Genomic DNA, 25606 nt, shown 5'->3' with positions numbered 1-25606 from the left:
TATATGATCTTCTAAAGACAGTCGTGCATCCAGGAGGATGCCTAAATTGCGAGCTTTCTCTGCGGGGGTCAATGACTCGTCCCCAATAGTTAGTGATGGGACTAACTGGCTGGCACACTCAACCTGCTATAAAATAACAGTTCCTTTATTGTTACCTGTTGCTCTCTATAAGATGTCTTGTCTTATCATGCCCTAAAATGACAATTATTTATCTAATAATTAAACATTGCTGTTTGAAACTGGCATTTCCCTCCCTAATGCTTTTCTTCCTGTGGATCCCGTTTTCCACTTTCCTTTTTTTTTAGTTCTAGTGGTCTGTTTCATGCTCAACGAAACTGGCATCCGCCCCTCCCGCAAACGCAATTCCCGCATCAGGCTGAAAAACCCGCTTTTTTTTTTTTTTTCAAATCCCGGCGGCCGCCTTAAAAACGCGCACGCGCATCTTCCAAGCCTCCTTTCCTTCCCCCGCCCTCCCTGGCTCCGCTCCCGGAAGAGTGGCAGTCGAGGGGGCCCAATGGAGCACCTCGGTGTTCAGGACCCCCGTCCAATAGAAATCAAACTCTGCCTTCGCGCGCCTCCCGGGCGGCCAATGGGGGCCCCGTGGGCAGGAGGCGGGGAGATTGAGCGCCTGGCCCCTCAGAGGGAGGCCGATGGCGGCGGCGGAGGAGGCGATGGAAGTGGATCTCCCGCCCGTGGCCGAGGCCGACGAACGAGACCCGCCCGCCGCGGCCGATCGCGAGGAAGCCTCGGGGCGCCGTCCGGCGGTTGCCCGCTCCTCACGGGACGCCCTGGTGGCGGAGTCGCGGAGGCCGCGTCGCTCCCGGAGGAACCTGACTGGCGCCCCTCGGGCAGCGCCTTCCGCCGCCTCATCGTCGTCCTCCCAACGGGCAGCCCGGGCCAGGTGAGTGGTGCCTGCCCACAGCCTGGCGACCGCCTTCCTCCCTTCCTTCCTTCCCCGCCCCTCAGATGCTCGGCGGGCTAGCCGGGGCTACGGAGACGCTCCCCGGAGGAAGCAGCAGGCCGAGCCCCGGGGACGCTCCGAGGCTGTTTTCGGGGCGGTGGGGGGGTTGTTAAGGCCTAATTCTGCAGTTCGGTTTTGGGATGTTCATCGCCTTGTTTCTTCATCTCGGCAACTTTAAGATGCGTGGAATTCTGGGAGTTGGAGTCCAGGCCTGTCAGAGCAGCTGCCGAGCTGGCTGGGAATTCTGGGAGTTGGAGTCCAGGCATGTTAGAACAGCTGCCGAGCTGGCTGGGAATTCTGGGAGTTGGAGTCCAGGCATGTTAGAACAGCTGCCGAGCTGGCTGGGAATTCTGGGAGTTGGAGTCCAGGCATGTTAGAGCAGCTGCCGAGCTGGCTGGGAATTCTGGGAGTTGGAGTCCAGGCCTGTCAGAGCAGCTGCCGAGCTGGCTGGGAATTCTGGGAGTTGGAGTCCAGGCATGTTAGAACAGCTGCCGAGCTGGCTGGGAATTCTGGGAGTTGGAGTCCAGGCATGTTAGAACAGCTGCCGAGCTGGCTGGGAATTCTGGGAGTTGGAGTCCAGGCATGTTAGAGCAGCTGCCGAGCTGGCTGGGAATTCTGGGAGTTGGAGTCCAGGCCTGTCGGAGCAGCTGCTGGGCTGGCTGGGAATTCTGGGAGCTGGAGTCCAGGCCTGTGAAAGTTGCTGCGGGGAGATGGGGGAATTCTGGGAATTGGAGTCCAGACATGTCAGAGCAGCTGCCAAGCTAGCTGGGAATTCTGGGAGTTGGAGTTCAGGCCTGTCAAACTTGCTGCTGGGGGAATTCTGGGTGTTGGAGTCCAGGCATGTCAAAGCCACTGCTGGGGGAATTCTGGGTGTTGGAGTCCGCACGGCTCAGCCACTGAGATCAAGGAAATGTATGTTTCGAGGGGACTAGAATCAGATATCACACTAATACACATTTACCTTGTGTTGATTAGATTCACAGCATCATTGGATAGTTACTTCCAGGTCAGTAGGACCCAACCAACAGAACCATCACTTCTAGTAATCAACAATGACAGCAGCTCAGATGAAACGGTGGTCCTAAGTGATTCCGAGAGCAGCGGCAACAACAGCAGCCCCACGGAGGATGAAGAGGAACCAGCAAGAAACTTAGAGGAAATACCTCTAATTGGCTTGGAAGGTTTGCATTGTTTCTACATCTTTGAAAATTTAAATGTATGTAAATGAGTCAAGACATGATGCCCATCTTTGATCAGCGCAATCTGTTTGTTTGTGTGACATTTTCATGAACTTCGGCCTATTGAGGGTGTCAGCAGGATGTGGTGGCTACAATTGAAGCTCTGCTCCGTTACACCTTAAAAACAGGTGGGACTTCGATTGGCCTGTTGTGGATGCCATCTTGACTGTTTTGATCAAACCCAATAGATGTCCCTGTTGCTTTGCATCTCCTGTTGCATAGGATGGATTATGTTTTGTATCCTAACAATTCTAAGAAATTGGCTGAGCTAAGACGAAATGTCTTGGGCAAATTTTGTGCCCGGCATTGTCTTTACTGTGCAGTAATGATTGGTTTAATTTGTTTGTATATTTGTATGTAACTTTCTAAAGTAGTCTGATTAAGTCTGTCTTGAACTCTACAGGTTTATGCCTGTGAGTTTTTTTGTGGTTTGGAATTATATGAAAATAACAAGTTATTCTTTTTTGTCTCTTCTTTAAAATTGAAATGGCTTATTGGGACCACTTCACTTTCATATAGACTGGTTTTGTTTTCCTTACGTGAAATATTCCTTTGTTTTTTCTCTTAGTAATTGTCCCAAATCCAATGGAGCCTCTTGGAGATAATTCTAATGAGATAGAGCATCCCGATTCTAGAGTCACTGCTTCCCAACCAAAGAAGGTGAGAGAAGGTGAAGTTGAATACCTGGGCCCTCATTTACTTGAGCTACCTTCCATGTTTTCTTTTTTCCAGACAACTCCATTAAAGAAAAGCAATGAGGCTGCATCTCTGGTTCCTTTGGAAGAGGACAGTGGTGATACCTGTGCCATCTGTTTTGAAGAGTGGACGAACGCTGGGCAGCATCGTCTTGCTGCACTGCGCTGCGGGCATCTCTTTGGCTACAGCTGCATTGAGAGGTGGCTGAAGGGCCAAGTGGGCAAATGCCCCCAGGTAAAAAAATTTTAGCAGGAAAGACGCCTTTGTAATAAAAAGGAATTGCTTAAGAAGAGTGGTTGCAGGGAGTGACTTTTGTCAAGTGAAACAACAATTTTAGTCTTAGCTCAGCTACTAATACATTTGTATTACAATATTTTGGGTGCAGGTGACCTTTTCAGCTATTTTTTTCATGGTACATTTAAGCACAGGTAGTCCTTGACTTATAACAGTTCATTTAGTGACTGTTCAAAGTTACAATGGCACTAAAAAGTGACTTATCACAATTTTTTCGCAATCTTTGTAGTGTCCCCATGCTCATGTGATCAAAATTCAGATGCTTGGCAACTGATTTATACTTATGATCATAGCTGTGTCCCAAGATCATGCGATCACCTTTTGCAGCCTTTTGACAAGCAAGGTCAATGGGGAAGCCCGTTTCACTTACTGGGTTACTAATTTATCAACTGCAGTGATTCACTTAACAATTGTGGCAAGAAAGGTCATAAAATGGGGCAAAACTCACTTAACAAATGTTAACAGAAATTTTGGGCTCAGTTGTGGTGGTAAATCAAGGACTACCTGTATCCACTGAGGGATGCCAGAACTTCAAGGAAGGAACTAGTTCTCTTTGTTCACTTATTTAACAGAACTTTGCAGAGTTTAGGATTCTAACGGAAAAAGGTGCCTTTATCAATCAGAAGAATTATTTATTCTGTGCAAATTGCAGCAGACAGTACACACTGCACTTGTACTGTTGGCAGTGGAGGCTTGTTGTGATAAAAATCAGTTACCAAAGAAGAATTAAACAGATTACAAGGAGTCCCTGGTCTCTTGCATTTAGACAAGTAAGAAACAAGATTCTTTAAAAGTACTTTGCACAGACACTAGCAGAAGAGCCCAAACAAAGAAAAAATGCTTTACATTTGATAAGGAAAGAAAGTAACCACAAGCACATGTTATCCCTCATGATATGAAAACATTTCAGGCAATTTTCCTAAAAACACACCATATTTGATGTATTTGTTGACCCAAGATTGTAATTGTTACTTCTAATTCCGAGAAGCTGGCCCTGTATTTAGGGCAGGAAGTGATAAGGAGGGATAGCAGCTAAATCCCCAAGACCTCTCAAGGCCTGAATTTTGGGACCAGTTAGTTTTTTTTTTTAATTTGATTTATATGCCGCCCTTCTCCGGAGACTCAGGGCGGCTTACAATGCTTTAAGCATTAGTCACTAATAGGTAGAGTTGGCATACTAACAAAAGCTCCATTCTGAAGGATGATATATGAGCAATAGAGAGGACATATAGGAATGTAAAGAAAAATACAAGAGTGATAACTTGATGATAAGTAAACATACAAATTGATTCTGTGTTCTTACTCCAAACCACCACAGCTTAGCAATAGATTATTTGCCAGAAAGTGACTCACTTTCATTTTGTGTTTTGTTTTAGTGCAATAAGAAAGCCAAACGCACAGATATTGTTGTCCTTTATGCCCGTACTCTGAAAGCACTGGACACCACTGAACAGGAAAACATGAAAAGGTATTGATGCTGGATCACCTTCATTTTCCTATGTGAAATTGCATGTACATTTATGGTCAAGGATCAGGCCAAAATATTTTTTTATTGAAATGTGTTGTGCACAGACTAAATCAGCCCAGCTTCCTTCAGAATGTGTTCTTTGTGTTTCTTTGAGGGCCTGGATGGGGATCAAGAGGCTTCGACTGAACTCTGGCAAGACTGAATGGCTTTGGATGCCTCAGGCCCCGAGATCTGAGTCTTTGCCATCTTTAATTCTGGTGGGCTTGCAATTCCTCAGACAGATCCAGTCTACAACTTGGGGGTTCTTCTGGACTTGCAACTCCTACTCAAAGAGCAGGTGGCAGTTGCAGCTAGGAGAGCCTTTGTGCAACTTTGGGTTCTGTACCAGTTGTGGCCTTTTCTGGATCAGGAGTCCAGTCATTCAGGCCCCAGTCATCTCACGGCTGGACTACTGTAATGTGCTGTACAACATACTCTTGAAGAGCATTCAGAAGTTACAACTGGTGCAGAATGTGGTGGCATAGGCAGTCCTTGAGGCCTGAAGAATGGCCTATCTAACACCACTGGTCTGTGATCTGCATTGGCTGCCAATTTGCTTCTGGGTGCAATTCAAGGTGTTGGTAATGACCTTTAAAGCTCTTCGTGGCATGGGTCCAGGCCACTTGGGGGACCATCTCATCCCACTGGGATTGGCTCACCCTACCTGCACTGGTAGAGGAAACATGCTGCAGGCCCGATGAGCCCAATTATTCCGGCTGGTGGGATCCAGAAGAAGGGCCTTCTCTTCTGTTGCACCTACCCTGGGGAACATCTTTTCCCCCTGCCCCTGCCCCGTGTGTGGTCAGCCCCGACCCTCCTGACCTAAAGACGCTTGAGGCCCCCATGGGGAACTTCATAGTGGAGGTGGTTGATTGATTAACAACAGATTCCACCCCTCCTGCTTCTACCCTCCCATCTTGTAATTGGGCCGTGGTGTTCTGGATTTGTATTAATTTATTGATGTTTTTAGTATATATAGTTTTTATTTTTTATGATTGTAAGCCACCCAGAGTTATCTTGAAGTACAATGAGCATCCTATAAATTTTTACAAATAAATGTAACGTATGCATATAGGAACTGAAAGAATCTTGTACTGGTAGCCCTTGATTTACAATAGTTCGTTTAGTGACTGTTGAAAGTTACAACGACACTAAATAATGTGACTTATGACCATTTTTCACACTTACGACCATGGCAGCATCCCCATGGTCACGCGATCAAAATTCGAACACTTGGCAACTGACTCATATTTATGACCGTTGCATTGCCCTGGGATCATGTGATTCCCTTTTGCGACCTTCTGACAAGCAAAGCCAATGGTGAAGCCAGATTCACTCAACAACAGATTAATCTTTCCCAGTCTTGTTTGATCAGCTATTACATGTATAAAATTTAGATGTCTGTCTGCAGAAATGTTCTGTAAGTTTTCGATACTAAAGTTTATATGAAGCACTTTTACCCTGCTTTTAAGGCCAAAAGGACTTTTAGTGCATTTTTAAAGAAATTAGCTCTGCTGCCAGACTCACACTGTACTGTAAATATTGTAACACACAGTGAGGATTTTGGAGTCTCTTGGGTCAGGTTTTGTGACTTTGTGGATATTCCTTGTAGCTTTTATTTATTTCTTATTAATTTGTATCCCATCTTTATTTTTAGAAATAACTCAAGATGGCCTGCATACAATATTCCTCTTATTTACCCCACAACAACCACCTTGTGAGGTTGATTGGGCTTAGAGAAAATGACTTGCTGAAAGTGCTCTTGCCTACCATGTTTTCCCGAAAATAAGACCCAACCAGAAAATAAGGCCTAGCATGATTTTTCAGGATGCTTGTAATATAAACCCTACCCCCAAAATAAGCCCTAGTTAAAACTATCAGCCAGACAGGCGCATTTAGTACCATATTTCCCTGAAAATAAGACATCACCTAAAAATAAGCCCTAATGCATCTTTTGGAGCAAAAATTAATATAAGAGCCGGTCTTATTTTTGGAAAACACGGGTAAGGCCAGACTAGAACTCACTGTCTCTAGGCCAGCACCTTCATCATTAAACCAAAGTAGCTTCCTTGGAATCCATCTTCTTCTTCTTGTGCCATATCCGTTATCGGACGTTGGCGATCATGTTGCCAATCCTATTTTTGTCAACAGCCGTATGAAAAAGTGCTGCTGAGTTTTGTCCAAACCGGTCCCTTAGGTTTTGAAGCCATGATGTTCTTCTTCTGCCTGGATCTCCTTTGCCTTCAATCTTTCCCTGGAGGATTAAGTGAAGGATGCCATATTTTTCTGGGTGTCGCATCACACGTCCAAAATATTCTAACTTTCGCTTTTTAATGGCTTTGATGATTTCCCTTGGCTTTCCCAGGCGGCTTATCCTCTCCTCATTTGTGATTTTGTTAACCCAGCTTATACGTAACAGTCGTCTGTAAATCCACATTTCAAATGTTTCTAGTTTCTTCAAGTGGTTTTCTGTCAGAAACCAACACTCTACTCCGTAGAGCAGGATAGAAAAGATGTAACATCTGACAAGCCTGATTTTCAGTCTTAGGCTTATATGTCGTGACTGCAGAAGATCTTTTTTATTTTGAAGAATGCTGCTCGAGCTTTCTCTGTCCTTGTCTTGTCTGATCATGTCCCAGCTTTTATGTAAATTAAAACCGAGGTAGGTGATCTTTTCAACTTTTTCTAGTGGTATTCCTTCCAAATTTATCAGTGGTAAATTAATGGGTTGTTTGCTGACGACCATGATCTTGGTTTTTGAGGTGTTAAGCTTCAAGCCATATTTTTCAGATATTTCTGAGACTCTGTTGATGAGGAGCTGAAGGTCTTCATGCTTACTGGCAAGCAGAACTGTATCATCAGCATATCTTAAATTGTTGATCTGAACACCATTTACTTTGAGGCCAGCATCAATGTTTTCCAATGCTTCGTTGAAAATTGACTCAGAGTAGATATTAAATAACAGGGATACAGCCCTGTCTGACCCCTGTTCGTATTTCTGCATCATCTGAGTATTTTTGGCCTAGTCTCACATTTACTACCTTTTTTTTTTTTTTATTGAAAAAGTTTTCAAATACAAATTTTTCCCCCTTTTTCCCCCCCCTCCCCCCCCCTCCCTAACCCCCCCTCCCCACCCTTCCCCCCCTGTGACTTCTTCGTAAAAAAAAAAAAAACCCTAATTCATAACAGATTACTTACTCCCTCCTCAAAATACTGACCTTTACTTACTAAAAGTATTATAAATCCCCCTTTATCCATACATTTCAGAAAAGAAGAAGAGAAAAAAACAAAACAAAAAACAAACACATTATACTATAACTATTATAAAATAACTTCTAATTTAGCATAATAGTATTTTATATCTATACATTATTGCAACAATTCAAAACCACCTTCCACTTTAAAACTATGCGATAAGTCCTACTTTAATAACATTTCAAAGCGGGCTCCCCATAAAATCTAATTTAACATTTATTCCATTCTATCCATTTCCTCCACTCCCCTAAATGTATCACTTAAAAATCCCTTTTCTTAAACTAATCAATCTGTAGCTAGCTTATTCACCCACTGTTTTCTTTTTGTGGGTTTGACTTCCATCCTAATTTTTTGTGTCTCGCGTTTCTTTTTTATCCCTTGTATATCCTCTAATTGGTTTCCATGCTTGTCCTTGCCTTGATAAGTCATCACATTAAAATCAGATGGCACTTCTCTCGAATTTGTAGATAATCCAGCTGGGGTATCCGATAAATCCAAAGGCAATTTATCTGGTACAGTCTCTGTCTTTAGTTCCAGCTCCTTCTGCTTATCCTGTATTATATCTGAAGACGTTAAATTCATTTTCAACCTATTTTGATAAAATTCTTCCGCTCTTTCAACAGTATTTAACTGGTATCTTTCTCCTTGATATCTCAATATAATACCAACTGGGACATCCCACCGGAATTGAATATTTCTCCTTTTTAACTCAGACACCAGAAAACCAAATTTCTTCCTTTCCATTAATATCTTAGGTGGGAGTTCCTTGTAAATCCAAATCTTTCTTCCATACAATTGCAAATTAGAATTGAAGGAATTTTGCACAATTTTATTCCTAATTTCTTTATCTGAAAAATAGATTACCACATCTCTAGGCAATTGCCTTTGCTTGGCAGTCCAGGAGTTTATTCGATAAGCTCTGTCAATCCTACAAAACACTTCCTCAGGTTGAATCTTTAAAATCCCAGCTAGAAATTCAGAAGATATTTTCCTTAAGTCATCTCTGTTATTTTCCTGCAAACCTCTAAGTCTTATTGCATATTCTGTAAAATTATATTGTATCTTTAGAACCTCTTTTTCAATCCTCTGTTGCAGAGTTTCTACATTACCAGACTTTTGATCAGCATCCATTTTGAATTTTTCTTCTGAACTATAATCCTGAATATTTAACAAATCATTTTCAGTTTTTTGAATTCTATTGTCCAATTTGTCTTGAATTTCATCCATTTTTGACTCTAGTAAATTAGCATTTATTTCCAACCGAATCATGAATTCTGACATTTTTAAAATTTTTTGCTGCAAAAAGTCAAACTTGGATTTCACCAATTCCTTAGTTTCCTGCTTAAATTTTTCAAGTTGCTGATTCACAATCTCATCCCTTCTTTCAATCTCCTCTAAGAGAAATTCTATTATATTAAAATCAGGTTTCTGGGACTGAAAAGTTAAAACTTGTTCCTTTAAATTCTTAGTGGGGGAATCCCCCCCACCTATTTTTTTGTCTGACTTCACAAGCCTCAGTGCCATGTTTCCGCCTAAGCAGGCTTTGTTAGAAGAAAAAAAAAACAAGACAAAAGACTTCCAGCCAGCAACAATCAGGCCTCCAGGGGAAAAAGAGAAAAGCAAAAACAGGAGCGGAGTTTTGTCTACAAATGTAGCCAGTGGTATTTATTCCGCTACATTGTAATAATAAAAAACGGAAGAACTTTCCCTCTCAAACTCTTCTCCAGCCGCGGCAGACGCCATTTTAAAAAAAACCTTTTTTCCTCTTTCTCTTCCTCTATTCTCTTAAGTAATTTTTAAAAGATAAGTAAAATACTTGCGCTTCAGTATTACAGGTCCAGCTCACATTTTCTTTGAGTAATCTGTCAAGTTCGCAGGCTTGCTTTTGACGCCTAGCTCTGCATTAGCAGAGGTCTCCCAAAGCCCGGAGCAGCGGCTGGGGATATGGGGCATCTCATCCGCTCCATCCCAAAAGTAAAAGAAAAACTTCTGGGACTCTGCAGAGAGTTCTACCCACCCCTGCCGGCTCTATCTCCGTTTCCTCATGGGAACGGAGTTTTTTCGAGCCGCCGTTCCGTTGTGAAGGCGGCTCTGACAGGCTATGGAAGCTGACGATCCCAAAGGAACGTCTGGCGGCGGCCAGCAGCAAACAGGAAGTCCTCACATTTACTACCTGATGCCAATATAGATTCTCTTTCCAGAATAAGGAAGAGTTGCAGAAGGATGATTCGGATGTCTTTGTCATCTAGTCCCACTTGTTTCAGGATTTGTAATAGTTTGCTGTGTCTTATTTTATTAAATGCTTTTTCAAAATCGATGAATCACATGTAAACACTGTGATTGACATTTCTACAGCGCTGCACAAGAACTTGAATGCTGAATAGGGCATCTCGTGTACCAAGATTGTGTGACACTCCTCAATTTTTTTGTATATTCTTGTGTGAATTATTCTCAGGAATATTTTCAGGGCATGAAAATATTGGAATCCATAGGAAAATAATAATCTGTCATGGACTCCTGTGATGTTTTCTCAGTTTTTCAGTCCAGTCTACAGGCTGGAAATTCTTGGTGATTTCCCATCCAAAATTCTAACCAGATCTGTCCCTTTTTTATCACAGCTCTTTAGAAAAGGAACAAGTCCTGCGAAGGAAAGCAGAACTGGAATCAGCCCAGAGTCGCCTTCAGCTGCAGGTCATGACAGAGGAGTGCAGCAAACTGAAGCAGCAAATACAGGTAAGATTAGCTGCAGTCATTCATGCAGGACAATTGTACAGGTCTTCGAATTACGACCACAATTGAGCCCCAAAATTTTTGTTGTTAAGTGAGTTTTGCCCCATTTTAGGACTTTTCTTTCCTCAGTTGTTAAATGAATCACTGCACTTGATAAGTTAGTAACCCACTTGTTAAGTGAATCTGACTTCCCCATTGACTTTGAAGAGCCTTGATAGTACAGTGTTTTCCTGTGCGCTGCTCCCACTATCCAGGAATGGGTTAATGCTTCAGCCTTTGGCAAACTACTGAGTGTTAAAAGGTACTAAAAACAAAGGACTTCCCCCTTCCCCTCTGCCTAGCCACACCCCCACTCCCATGATACCCCAGTCTTCGCTCAGTTGCTTGGCAAACGCTGACGCTCCTGCTTTTTTTAAAGGTATTTGTCTCCTGGTTTCTTTGTTTTTCCTTTCTTTCTCATCCCCTGCCTCAAGGGCGCATAGGACTTTACTTTATTTTTGATTATTTCCTTTCCCCGGTGTTATTTTTGGTTTCTGCCTTCCTTCTTTCTTTTTGTTCCTCATTTTTTTATCGCTGCTTACAGCGGCAGCGCTGATCAGCTGGGCGTTGGGCTCGGAAAGCCGAGCTGCCCACGCAGCGCTTCTCCCTCGCTCGCTGCAGCCGGCGCCACTTTCAAAAGTGCTCGAAGCCCCAGCAGCTGCCGCGTGGGGCGAGGAGGAGAGCGATTGGCTAGGATTCAAGCCGATCGCTCCGGAGAGCAGCGTGCAGCCGTGGTTCGCCCGGCTAGCCCTGCCAGCCGCCGCTGCGCTACAGAAACCCGTCACGGGGCAACGAGGGACCTAATTCAAGCGGCATTAAGGCACGGCAGCTGGCTGGACCCTCGGGCCGCCAGCATAAGTCCATTGCCTCCAACAGGCACCCCCCCCACACCACGTGGCGCCCGCCATCTTGAAGACCACGTGGGCCGCCATCTTGGGGCCTAAATTCGACATCGCCTCTTAGAGGCTCAGCCCAGCCTTCCCCAAGTGCGGTGCCTGTTGTAATAAGAGTTAGCTGGTGAGACCTTCGGGCTCTCAGCTGCCCTTATTTCACTTTGCGGGGCGGAGTGATCGAAGTCTCCTCAGAGTCACACGAGAGCAGAGGGGTGGCTTTGAGCCCTACAGTCACCATGTCTGACTCCCTCTTCTCATCAGACCCGGACCTGGAATTGAGCCCACCTCGCAAGGGGGCCAAATCGTCCAAAAAGAGTGCCCGGAAGCGATCTGATGCGCCCAGCCACAGGGCCAAATCGGGGACGGGGCTGACAAGAATGCTCAAAGATGCCATCAGGCGCTCGAGAGGCAGTGTGCCAAGGCCCAAAAGAAGCTGGCTATGTCACCCAACAGGGGGCTAAGACCAGAAAGCACTGCTCCGCCCACGCCTAGGGAGTCAGACTCAGCGATGGCCACCTGGACTGACTTGATGCAGATCCTGGCGACCCCAGTCTTGTCAGAGAAGGGGCCCCAGAGGGACGGAACTCCCGCTCCGGCCCGGAGTGAGGCAACACCTTTCTCACCTGCAGCCTCATCACGCAGCCCGGCACCGGGCGCTGAAACACAGGGGGCCCCGCCACCACAAATGGATTTTCAAGCCATGTTCTCCACAGCCCTCTCATCCTTCTTAGCCGCCAGCTGGCAGCAGGCGATGCCACCAGCACAGGCCCAGGGGTCTCATCATCATCGAGTCCAGAACAAGACATCTGCCCCCCTAGCACGGGAGTCCTCTTCCAAGGAATCAGATCAAGCAGATGACGCCCCAGAGGATATCGAGTTCTCGGAGGACGAAGGGCTAAACCCAGACACCCCCGCTTTCACCGGGCTATTCTGACCGGCACTGTTTAGGTCGCTCCTGCACAAGGCACGACTCACAACTAACCTGGGAGTGCCAGGGGACGTGAACCCAGCTCCACCTCCTGCAGCGGGGCCCCACGATGCCCTCTTCAAGTCATCCAAACAGGAAAAGGACAGCATCCCCTGTCCACAGCTGTTTTCTGAAGTCATCCAAAACGCCTGGGGGCAACCGGCTTCTCAGACTACACCGAGCAGCCTGGACAAGAAACTCTACTGCTCAGCCCCGGAGCTAGAGGATCTATTACTTCTCCCGACGGTGGACCAGCCGGTCGCAGCGCTCTCATCTCCATCGCCAGCTTCCACAGAGGCACTGGACGGGCTCAAAGCGGAGGAGAAGAGGACGGAGTGGGCCTTTCGTAAAACACACCAGGCAGTGGCCTGGGCAATCAGAGCAGCCACAGCCACTTCCTTCTTCAATAGAGCGGCCCTCATTTGGCTACGCCAGATGCAAGAAAGGCTTCCTCCAGAAGACACCAGGCTGCAACAGGATATCAACAAGATCATTGCGGCCACCGAGTACGCCTCTGATGCCTCCCTGAACTCAGCAAAGTTTGTGTCAAGGGCCCTAGCCTCCACCGTCACGACTAGGAGGCTGTTCTGGCTCAGGCCCTGGAAAGCGGACCTCAAAGCTAAATGGAAGCTGGCCGCAGCTCCCTACAAGGCACCGAATCTATTTGGAGAAGCCCTGGATCCTGTCCTCGTGGAGGACAAGGACAAGAGGAAGGTACTGCCATCGGCTTACCGCCGTCAAGAGCGGAGGTACTCTCCATACCCAGTTCAACAGCCCTTTCGGCCTGGCCCAGGGCCCAGGGGGTCCTTCCCACACCACTCCAATTACATGGGAGGCGACAGACCACACGACAGGCACCAGTTCCGAGACCGGGGCAGGAACCAACAATCCAGAAGACCCTTCCGGGGGGCAGGCTCCAAACCCGCCAGAAGAGGGAAGTGACTCCAAGACCGAGGGGCCCATAGGAGGAAGACTGCGCCTCTTTCGCCAGCAATGGGCCCGGTCGACATCGGACTCGTGGGTAAGGCGCACCATCTCATTTGGACTATCAATAGAATTTGCAGGGCTGCCGCCTCAACGCTTTGTGCGGTGCCTGGTCCCACAGTCTTCCGAGCTACAAGCCCTAATGACCCAAGAATTGAAGCACCTGCGAGAGATCAGAGCCATAGAGACTGTACCACCAGCCCACCAAGGCTCCGGGTTCTATTCAAGCCTGTTCTTAGTCCCCAAGAACTCGGGGGGATGGAGGGCTATTCTGAACCTAAAGAAGCTGAACCTGTCTGTGCGCTATCACAGGTTCAAAATGCACTCGCTCTAGTCTATCCTAACGGGGGTGAGACGGGGGGACCTCCTCCAGTCAGTCGACCTTCGAGAAGCCTACCTCCATGTCCCCATTCACCCGGACCACAGACAGTACCTGAGGTTCGAATACGGAGACCAACACTTCCAGTACCGGGCCATGCCCTTCGGACTATCGTCGGCTCCCTGCACCTTCACCAAACTAGTGGCGGTGGTGGCAGCCAAGCTTCGAACCATCCCAGTCCGAATCCTCTGTTATCTAGACGACATCTTGATACTCTCATCGACTCACGACCAAGCGGCCAGGGACTCACGCCTGGTCCTCGAAGCTTTTCGAAACCACGGTTTTACAATCAACCTCAAGAAGAGTCACCTTCAACCGTCCACACGGATTCTCCACCTAGGCGCAGTGATAGATTCCTCCAAGGGTCAGGTCTTCCTATCCCCGGACAGGGTCCAGAGTCTCCAGCATCTGACCCTTCAGATTCTGTCAGGAAGGAAGGCCTCTCTGCTGCAATTATCGTGCCTACTGGGGAAGATGGTCTCCTGCTTCGGCATCGTTCCGTGGGCACGCAAACACTCGAGGGCCCTCCAGTGGTTTCTCCTCCCCTTCCAACGCTCGGGGAGGGCCAACTCCAAACGCAAGGTGCGCCTCCCCCCCAAGGTGCGTCTCTCCCTCAGATGGTGGACATCCACCTCACTCCTCAAGGTCTCAGAGTTCCTGGAACCGGACAGACTGGTCCTCACCACGGATGCAAGTCTTCGGGGGTGGGGAGACCACCTGCTCAATGGAGTGGCACAAGGTCAGTGGTCCACGGGCGAACAACACAACAGCATCAACCTGCTGGAGCTCCGGGCGATCAGATTAGCCCTGCGCCACTTCCAGGCCATGGTTCAGGACCGACACGTACTGGTTCTGACAGACAACATCTCGGCCAAGGCGCACGTGAACAGAGAAGGAGGCACGAGATCTCGCAGCCTGATGCTAGAATCCGAGGCCCTATTCGAGTGGGCGGAAAGGCATCTACGCTCGATCAAGGCAGACCACATTTCAGGGTCAGCCAACGTGAGGGCAGATTGGCTAAGCCGAACAACGATAGACCAGGCGGAATGGCAACTCCACCCCTGCCTCTTCAGGAGGCTCGCCTCCAGGTTCGGGAGACCAGTGGTGGACCTGTTTGCGTCCCCAATCAACGCCCAACTACCTCGTTTCGTGACACGTTACCCGACACCATAAGCAGAGGACCACGACGCCCTCCACTGGAAGTGGCCGGCAGGCCTTCTGTATGCCTTTCCACCGGTCCCGTTGATCCCTCGTCTGGTTCGAAAGTTACTGGCGGAAAAGGCCGACCTGCTCCTGGTGGCTCCAAACTGGCCTCGAAGACAGTGGTTCGCCGATCTGGTGGCCCTGTCAGTAGAGCAACCATGGGTGATCCCATCACATCAGCTTGTACTATGTCAGGGCGAGGTCAACCACCCAGAGCCCCAGTGGCTCCAATTAGCCTTCTGGCACTTGAGCGGGTCATCTTAAAGAAGGACAATCTACCCGATAGCATCGTCAGCACTATTCAGGCGGCTAGACGCCCGTCAACAACTCGTATCTACGAGGCTTCCTGGAGGGCCTTCTGCAGCTGGAGTGCCGGGCACCACGGCTACGATTCAAGACATTCTATTGTTCCTGCAGTCAGGGTTAGACAAGGGGCTGGCCCCAGCAACCCTAAGACGCCAGACCGCAGCCCTATCGACGGTCGTCTCCTGCGCACCATACCGGACTCTATCACATCACCCACGTATCAGGGAGTTCCTTCACGGGGCAACAAACTTACATCCACCAATGGTACACCGTTACCCATCTTGGGATCTGTCTCTAGTCTTACAGGCCCTGACAGGCCCTTCCTTCGAACTGCTAGACTTGGCCTCCCTCAAGCACCTGACTCTCAAGGTGACTTTCCTCCTAGCGATCACCTCTGCAAGGCGAGTCTCAGAATTAGCAGCACTTTTCCTCTGCATTTTCAAAGCCTCCTCGGTGGTCCTCCGGCTGGACCCGACCTTCATCCCAAAAGTGAACTCCTGGTTCCACCGAGCCCAGGAACTCATTCTGCCGGACTTCTGCCCGTCACCAAGGGACCACAGGGAGAAACGCTGGCACACCCTTGATGTCCGATGGGTGATTCAGACGTACATACACAGAACGGCGGCCTTCCGTCGCACAGAAGCCCTCCTGGTCTTCAACCCGGCGTCCATGGCCAGAAGATCTCGGCCCCCACGGTCAGCAGATGGATCAGAGCCTGCATTGAGCTAGCTTATGACTTGAACTCCAAGCCGATACCGGGCAACATTCTCCCCCACTCAACTAGGAGCGCGGCCACGTCGGCAGCCTGGGCTACCCAGGCCTCTGTTGCCGATATCTGCAGAGCAGCAACCTGGTCCTCCGTGTCACCTTTCATTCGGCACTACAAGATCGACACTTACGACTTAGCTGAGGTGGCATTCGGTCGCCGGGTGCTCCAACGGGTCGCGACTGGAGTGGATCCTGCGGGCAGTCAGCCCCCCGCCCAGGAGATTTAAGCTTGGGTATATCCCATTCCTGGATAGTGGGAGCAGCGCACAGGAAAATGGACGTTGTCTTACCTGAACGTCCCTTTTCTGGGCGCTGCGTACACTATCCAGTCCCGCCTGTATATTTGGGCTTCCTGCCCGGCGGGAATTTTCCCGTTATACAGTTTGAACATGTTGAATCTTGTTGTTAATAAAGTTATGGTTATTCTTTCATCATGGTCTTGTTACTGGTTGTTTTTCGCCACACCTTCGCTCAGACTGGGGTATCATGGGAGTGAGGGTGTGGCTAGGCAGAGGGGAAAGGGGAAGTCCTTTGTTTTTAGTACCTTTTAACACTCAGTTGTTTGCCAAAGGCTGAAGCATTAACCCATTCCTGGATAGTGTACGCAGCGCCCAGAAAAGGGACGTTCAGGTAAGACAACGTCCAGTCTACGCACCCTGTTATTAACACAGCTGCCTGCAATTTACTGCTGGTTCGAATCTCTCCAAGGCTCAAGGTTGACTCAGCCTTCCATCCTTTCAAAGGTAGGTAAAATGAGGACCCAGTTTGTGGGGGCAATAAGCTGACTTTGTATAAATATACAAAAGTATGAAGGCTATTGCTTAACGCATTGTAAGCCGCCCTGAGTCTCCGGAGAAGGGTGGCATATAAATCAAATTAAAAAAAAAAAAAAAAAACTTTGGTTGTCAGAAGATTGCCAAAGGGGATCACTTGACCCCAGGACTCTGCAACTGTCATAAATTTGAACCAGTTGTCATGCATCTGAATTTTAATCACGTGATCATGGGAATGCTGCAACAGTTGTTAGCGTGAAAAACGGTCATGAGTCATTTTTTTCAGTGCCATTGTAACTTTGAACAGTCACTACATAGACTGTTGTAAATCGAAGACTATTTGTAGTCCATGTCTTTCTCACATGCTCTTTGGGGGAAAAAAGCATTTGTGGGAGAGATTCTTTTTTTTTTTTATACAAAGTTTATTTTCATTTTTAAAAATACAATACTTTACATATATACATACAAGGTTATTGCAACTAACGTACACAAATCTGCGCCTATACTAATACAATCCATTTAATTTCCCTCTCTTTTCTTTCACCCAATTATACCATAAATTCCAACATTTGTAATAATCAGAATCTTTTTGGTTCCTAAGTAATTTCGTTAACCGGTCTGCCTCTGCGCATTCTGTAATTTTCCAAATCAATTTATTTTCTGTGGGTATTAATTCGTTTTTCCATTCTTGCGTGTATAGTATCCTAGCTGCAGTAGTGATGTGGAGGATCAAGTACCATTTTTCCTTAGTTATTTTGTCTGGTTTCATTCCTAATAAAAAAATCTCTGGTTTCAGCTCTATATTATATCCTGTAATTTCCACTATCCAGTTCCGAACCTTGGACCAATATTTGCCTGCTTTGGGGCACGTCTGCCATTGGTGGTAGTACGTCTCACAACCATTCTGTGGGAGAGATTCTTATGGAGTCCCCAGCATGGTTGCCAAGGAGCACAGATATCCCCAGAGATGTTCCTTGGGGTGTGCCTAACTAACTAACTTCTTTCCTACCTACCTACCTACTTACCTCCTCCTATTTTCCCCACTAAAACCACCATATTAGAAGAATTGGACTGAGAGAGATTGACTGGGCCAAAGTCGTCCAGCCAGCTTTCATGCCTAAAGTGGGACTAGAACTCGCAATCTCCTGATTTCTAGCCTGGCAGCCTAACCACCAGCTCCTTAGGAGAAAGTCAGTGGCATTCCAGATAAATGCTTGCCTCACAAGAGAAAGTACAAATGAATTGAGTTTTAGAACAAATGAATGGAGGAGGGAAGGCAGGGGCTAGTGAATTGATAGGCTGGATTCAAAGTATCGAAATGGAGAGGGAATCGCTTGACATGGATCAATATTGCTTGATCAGTTTGTGAGAATGGAATAGCAAGGCTCTGTAGAAGTTTGGAGAAGATGGCAGTTAGTCTGATTTTGCTACTTGGACAATCAATGGCATTGAATTTTAAAATAACTTCTGAAATAGTACATGGAAATAAAAAGTTGTATTAGTTGAGCCCATTATAAATTAAAATTTGTAACTGCTGGCCTAAAATAATTAGTCCAACTAAAGAAGAATGTTCATCTACAACTTAACAAAATTGGTCTCCTTTGTTTAGGGCTTTCCTGGTTAAGCACAAAAACCTCCATCCTTTAAGATGATCATTAAAAGATAACAGATGTATAAAATATATGGCTCTTTATTTATCTGGAATTTACTCATGGGGAAAAAAGAAGTCTATGTTTTACATTGGTAATTTGTAACTATTTTTTTTCGAGGCCACAGAAGTTGAAGAAGTAGGAACAAGTCATCCATCTAGAAATTCACAAACGTGCAGCTATGCAGACAGCTTGGGGATCCCTGATCTTAGCTGAGGTTGGGGGGAGAAGGCAGAGGAATGAATGGTGGTGTTTTATTTCTTGTTCTTTCAGAATTAAAATTTAGACAAAATATTGTTTAGTTGGGAGAGGGAGTTCAGTGGCACAAATTTAATAATATTAGTTTTGTTGGATTTGGGCTGGAGGGGGTTGGTTCCTTTAAACATGATCTGTTTCAGCCCATTCACTCTAAACCTTCATCTCCTAATGTTTTCTTAGGCTACACACCTGTCTTTCCTAAACTTGGAAGATACGTTAATTTCAGTGCTTTGAAGCCCTGGTTAAACTCGGTTGGAGTGTGATTTCCACAAACCTAGTTTGTATGGAATTTCTGAGAAATGTTCTTGAAAATACCTGGAGGGACCAGCCCTCCTATGCCTAATCATACCTTTTATGTAGAACAGTGTTTCTCAACCTTGCCAACTATGTTGTGTGGACAAAGATGTGTGGACTTCTAACTCCCAGAATGCTGGCTGGAGAATTTGGGAGTTGAAATCTGCACGCCTTACAGTGGGCAAGAAACACAGCCAGCTCTCTGGGCTTGACTTAATACTCCCTTCTGTCTTTCCTTCTGCAGGAACTGAAGGCTTTGCTTGCCAGGCACAACGCCAGCTCCTCCTCTCAACAGTCCAGCAGTGCTCGCTCTTGCTTTCCTGGCTGCCTCTCCTCCAGCCAGGGTCAGCACAAGTACCATTTTGAGAGAGCCTTTCTGGTCTCTCAGATGGGCAACTGCCGGGTGATGGCCTACTGTGACCCCCTGAGCTGCCTCGTGGTCTCGCAGCCCTCTCCGCAAAGTACTCTTCTTCCTGGTGAGTCAGTAACCAAACCAAAGGCTAGAAGGAGAGGTGGGGATGCGTGATTGTTACCTCAATCAAATGAGGGATCTTCAGAAAGGGAGGACTCTGTGTCTGCTAAGTGGCCTTTTCCGTGTCTTTTGAGGTTATGGAATTAAGATGATGAGTGCTGTCAACCTGAAGAGCAGTCAGTATGTGCCCATCCACAGCAAGCAGATCCGGGGCCTGGCCTTCAGCAACCGGGCAGATGGCTTGCTCTTATCTGCTTCTTTGGACCATACGCTCAGGCTTACAAGGTGAGTACCCACAGTACAAAGTAAGGTCCTGCATTTAGGGAAGATAAACCAAATGCATAGGCTGTATCTAGGTGTCTCAGTGGATCACAGCTTAGGTATGAGCCAGCAGTGTGCTACAGCTGCCAAAAAAGCCAGTGCAATTCTAGATGGCACCAAAGGAGGGATAACAGTAGCAATGGCACTTAAACTTATATACCGCTTCACAGTATTTTACAGCTGTCTCTAAGCAGTTTACAGAGTCAACCTATTTCCCCCAACAATCTGGGTCCTCATTTTGCCCACCTCGGAAGGATGGAAAGCCGAGTCAATCTTGAGCCAGTGAGACTCAAGCTGCCAAACTGCTGGCAGCTGGCAGTCAGCAGAAGTAGCCTGCAATATGGCATTCTAATCACTGCGCCACCACGGCTCATAGTTTCAAGATTGTGCGAAGCGATACTACTGCTTTATACTGCACTAGTGAGGCCACTCTTGGGATACTGCGTCCAGTTTTGGTTACCACGATATAAAAAAAGATGTTGATACTGTAGGAAGTGTGCAGAGAAGAGCAACAAAGCTGATAAAGTTCTGGAGGCTAGATCGTCTGATGAACTAGGTTTGCTTAGCTTAAGGAAGAGAAGGCTTAGGGGAGACCTGATTGCTGTCCTTGAGTTGAAGGCTGTTGCAGGGAAAGGGGGTCAATTTATTCATGGCATCTGAAAGCAGGAAAAGCAGCAACAGTGAAAGCTCATCAGAGAGATCCAAGCTGGAAATAAGGCAGTGAAGACAATGAATCAGTGGATCAGCTTGCCTTCAGAAGTTGTGGGTGCTCCAACACTGGAGGTTTTTAAGAAAAAAATTGGGCAGCCATTTCTCCGGGATAATATAAGGACTCCTACCTTGGGCAGGGGGTTAGATTAGAAGACCTTCAGGATCCCTTCCAGCCCCATGATTCTACTGGTAGTGAAGAGGCTTTTCCCTGCATGGCTCAGGAAGCTGGTCTATGGTCTTTTTTGGGGGAAATGATTTCCTGCCTGGATGGTAGCCATTATTGCTGTTGAATGGTAATGGGCCAAGGGAAGAGGCACAGGGTAGGAATGGGGCGCAGATGGTGAGAGGCTCTTCTCTCCTTTTCTCTCAGCTTAGCCACAAACAATGTTGTACAGACCTATAATGCTAGCCGCCCCATCTGGTGCTGCTGCTGGTGTCTCGACGACACCAACTACATCTATGCTGGGCTGGCTAACGGATCTGTCTTGGTCTATGATCTGCGGGACACAAGCTCCCACGTCCAGGAACTGGCTCCACAGAAGTCCAGGTATGGCTTTCATAAGATAACATTGCTTTCCGAACATTGACACCATGGAAGATTTTAAAATATCTTCGTAATAAGTTCATTTCTAAGGCTGTGTATTATTTGAAAAATCCTTCATGCTGTAGGCTAGAAACGTAAGTTTCTTGACAAAGAATTGCTTGGAAGACTTGGATACAGAATATAAACTCCTTGCTGTGATCCAGATAAATCTCCAAACTGGGGAGAGCAAAGGGGGTCAGACTAGCTAATGTCAGAAATAATCTTGCTATAGAGGCATTTCCACTCCTTAAGTTGCTGCAGATATTAGCTTTCTCATGGTGGGGAATTGGAGTGAATACAGTGGGGATTAAGTTGGGGAGGGCATTTATCTTGCTTGTAGTAGTTCCGCATTAATTAGTCTTCTGAGCAGTTATGAGTGATGTGAATCAAGTTACCCTTTTTATCTCTTAGGATGTTTAGTAAGGCTTAATCTGAAGTAAGCAGGGGATTTCAGTCTTAGCAACACTTGCAATTAAGTCAGATGGTTTCTAATTTTCAACCCTCTTTGAAATCATTTTTAAACATCCCTATAAAGATTTTCATTTTGGGATGAGTAGGGGACCAGAGAGAATAGCCTGGTGATCCTGATTTTGCTGCTCTCACCAGGTGTCCTGTGGTGTCTTTATCTTACCTTCCTCGAATGGCTTCAGCTTCACTGCCATATGGTGGGCTGGTGTCTGGGACGCTGGAAGGAGCCTGTTTTTGGGAGCAGAAGTCGAGCAATTCCTACCAACCTCACGATCTCCTCCTTGAACCCGGAGGTTGCATTGACCTTCAGACAGAAGCCAGCACACGACACTGCCTTGCAACATTCAGGCCCAGTAAGTTGTCATCCGAGGATATTTTTTGCTCAGGGTTAGGGTTGGCCCAGTGGATGCATAGAATCTGAACACAGAATCATCTCCAGGAAAGCATTCTGTTTTTTTCCCCCTCCCTTTTTCCTTTCCTTTTACCAGATGGTGTAACCTCCCTCTTGACAGTACTTGTTTATGTTGGGTTCCTGCCTGCTCCATTACTTATAAATAGGAGGGGGGCTTTGGATGGTTCTTCCTGTTGGATTGAAGGGCACTGCTGGTAGTACATTTTGGCCGCTATTCTGGCTACCTCGTATTTGCCAGTTAAGAAAGATTTGAAGATGGAGGAGAGAATCATTTCAGGGTTCATTTAATGTATGTGCCTGGTCCATGGGCCCCTGATATCTCCTTTTCTACCCCTGGCCACTGCTTCCACCTCTAAGACCACAGACGCAATCCCCACTTTTTCCAACATAGCATCTTTCACAGTCTCAGAATCCCTTGTCAACATGTCTTTCTCACTGCCTGGAAATGTTAAGAATTATAGCTCTACCACACGGAGCTTTGTGCGAAATCTGACTTTTCTCTTTTCCCCAGTTTGGAATGCTGCTTTACAAGCAAATTTACAGAAATTGTTACGAACGCCATTCGTGTAGTAGGTATTAAGCCCTATCTTGGTATTTAGGGTAGAGTAAAACAATGTTCTCAATCTGCAGACAAGCAGCCTCTTAAGGAAATCTGTCAAACAGGGATCTCATTTAAACGCGTCTGCAGTGTTGTGTGTTGATATTTTCGGACTTTGTCACTTTTTTCAATTTCACCCTTTCACAGACCGAAACAGCAACTGCTTGCAGTGTGTGGTGATGGAGTTGACCTCTACTCAGCTGACAGACCGAGATGATGAAATTGTCTGTTCGTGCAACCCCATTCAAACTCTTACTGCAGGTCCAACGTGCAAACTCTTAACCAAAAATGCCATTTTTCAAAGTCCCGAAGATGACGGCAGCATCCTTGTGTGTGCGGGGGACGAAGCGTCAAACTCTGCCATGGTATGGCCTGAATTTTGGATAACAACTTTCCCTTTTGTTGGTAGCGTTAGGTATTGATTGTTTTTCTTCTTCCACAACTGTTAAGTCACAAAAACCATGGAGTGATAGAGTGAGAGTGCAGGTGTGTTGCAATTGCCACAGTACAATTGCCACTAGAGAGCCTCTTGTGCAGCCGAACCTTGAGCTGGGACCGGAGCTGTCTGTCCTCTATTTATTTCCCTAGGGATAGGAGACTGGGAGGAAAATGATGAACTCAGCTGTGAGGCACACAGAGCCAGTATTACTCCATGCAATACTGTTTATTAGAAGTGAGAAGGGAGGGAGGCTAGTCCCTAACGTTTCTATTTTATTTGGTCTTTACAGTTCTAATCTGAAGTCTTCTAAAAACCATTTATCACTGGACAGGAAAGGAAGGTAGCTTTATTAGGAAGTGTCAGTTCCTGTAAAACATTGTAGTTTGCAGAACCATGTCTTGCCCAACGAGATATTTGGTGAATTATGGCCTTTTTCTCTTCATCCTGAAGCTCTGGGACGCAGGAAGTGGAACTCTGCTTCAGAAACTGCCTGCTGATCTCCCTGTGTTGGACGTCTGTCCTTTTGAAGTGAATCGCAATAGCTTTCTTGCTACTTTGACGGAGAAAATGGTGAAAATCTACAAGTGGCAGTGACTGTCTCCCTTGCCTTCCAAGCCTGATCCCTGAGCAGACGTTTTGCTGCTAATTGGATGTTGGCTGTCTTGAAGATAGGATTATTCCTGAACCACCTTAGATCTGTACTTCAGGGTAATTTATTTGCTCCATCTCTGCTCACCTTATGTCCCTGTTTTCCCCAATTTATATTTTTTTCAATGAAGACAGTTGTTTCAGTCATGCAACAAATCTTGTTATGGGTCTTGTCTTCTGGTTGCATTATTCTAAGAGGAAGCGAAGAAGAAACTTGGCTGCCATTTTCTTGATATAGTTTCCGGAAATTAATCATTGGTGCTTGCTAAGACTACCTTAATTAGCCCTGCTCTACAGTGACCTAGAACTTCATAATGTGGGTACTAGTAGATCACTAGCTTACCACGTACAAAGCAAAAAAGCCGTTTGTATCTCTCTCTCTTTTGGTCTACTTAAATTCACTTTTCTGCAGTGAACTATTCTAGCAAAATGTTTTCTGATCATGAGGGAAGATGGGGAAAAGGGCGATTGCAAATTCTGCCTGAAACTGGCTGCTGACATGCATTTCGAATGCAGTTTGGGGAGATGCAATGACTTAATGTACAAGCCTAACTGTTTGGACTGAAACCGTGATTTAGAAGACCTCCAGCCGATCTCCCAAAGCCAGACTGTTGCAAAAATGAAAAGTGAAGCCACTTCAGAACTTGATTAAGTCTGTTTGCAGGAGAAAAGGTTTTGCTTGGCTTTTCTTAAGTACACCGGTGATCTGTTTTCCACTCTGAATTAAAATGACGTTGTATTTTGATTGCTGGCTTTCACAAAGCAAATTACTAGATTGTATATATTCCAAGACTCATCTGAAAACCTTTTTTTTGTATCTGAAAGCTGTAGAAATGGAAGCTTTTTGCACTGCCTGTACTGTGCATGGCAGTATAAACCTCAGAACAACATTCTTAAACTGAAATACTGTGACTTGTAAGTATGTCCAATTGTCCTGTTATGTAATTTTTTTAAAACTAGCAAGAGTGAAACAAACTTTAATATCAGTGGTTTTCTCCAGTGGTCAAAACACTTTGCTGTTAGGCTATTCGAATAGCTTTAAAGTTAAGCATTAGTGCCAAGAAAGGGAAGGAGAGTGTAAATCTTAAAAGATCTGAAGGAAATGATGCCTTTTGTACCTGATGTCAGATAGGAGTGCTTCCATGTGGCAAATTAATATATATGGGTTTTGGGAATATTTCCTTAACTTTTTGTTGACAATTACCAAGGTGCAATTTGTAAGGTAACTCTTTTCAAAAGTGAATGTTTATACCTTAACTAAGGTGAAAATATAGTTACTTTTTTTTAATGAAATGTATTGAAATAAACTCTTATCTTGTGGGAATCTCTAGAATATAGAAACAGCAGTTCTGCTTTTAACAGTGAGCAAGTCACTTTATATTAAAGTACATGATCACTATAATGTAAACACAGGTAAATTTGTGACATACGCCAGAATTGCAATTGCTTTAAAAATACAAGTTTCTGTATAATAAAGATACTTCTTTATCAAGCATTTATAAGGAATTTTGAGTATCCTGTCTATGCAACAGATAACATCTAGAGTGTGGGCAATAAGCTGATTTTGTATAAAATATACAAAAAGGATGAAGGCTATTGCTTAACGCATTGTAAGCCGCCCTGAGTCTCCGGAGAAGGGCGGCATATAAATCAAATTTAAAAAAAATAAATAAATCAATATTTGAAACACCTGTTATTTGTAAAAGGGTTATAGGTAGTGAAATTTAGGCTAAGTTCTATTAGAGATATCGCCCATCTGA

General features: G+C 45.8%; 1 protein-coding gene across 3 annotated transcripts in view; it reads left to right on the top strand.

The window, feature by feature from the left end:
- Positions 1–650: 650 nt before the first annotated feature.
- RFWD3 (ring finger and WD repeat domain 3) overlaps positions 651–25606 on the top strand; it is a 37926-nt gene continuing 12970 nt past the window's right edge. For 2 of the 3 annotated variants that reach the window (XR_011601001.1, XR_011601002.1), the window contains exons 1-12: positions 651–901; positions 1937–2142; positions 2768–2859; positions 2932–3129; positions 4566–4657; positions 10570–10684; positions 19439–19670; positions 19801–19951; positions 21069–21245; positions 21888–22102; positions 22907–23124; positions 23649–24761. Coding sequence is in view for 1 of the 3 variants with exons in the window: in XM_070952999.1 (XP_070809100.1) it covers positions 651–901; positions 1937–2142; positions 2768–2859; positions 2932–3129; positions 4566–4657; positions 10570–10684; positions 19439–19670; positions 19801–19951; positions 21069–21245; positions 21888–22102; positions 22907–23124; positions 23649–23792 (2091 nt within the window). In the remaining 2 variants the exon portion in view is untranslated. Of the gene's footprint in view, positions 902–1936; positions 2143–2767; positions 2860–2931; positions 3130–4565; positions 4658–10569; positions 10685–19438; positions 19671–19800; positions 19952–21068; positions 21246–21887; positions 22103–22906; positions 23125–23648; positions 25329–25606 lie in introns of those variants that run through there. The other variant, XM_070952999.1, reaches the window with a different exon arrangement.

The sequence above is a fragment of the Pituophis catenifer genome, unplaced genomic scaffold (assembly GCF_029215685.1).
Source record: "Pituophis catenifer annectens isolate HBS135680 unplaced genomic scaffold, rPitCat1.0.hap2 SCAF_13, whole genome shotgun sequence".
Taxonomy (NCBI): domain Eukaryota; kingdom Metazoa; phylum Chordata; class Lepidosauria; order Squamata; family Colubridae; genus Pituophis; species Pituophis catenifer.
This window is presented reverse-complemented; position numbering and strand designations above follow the sequence as displayed.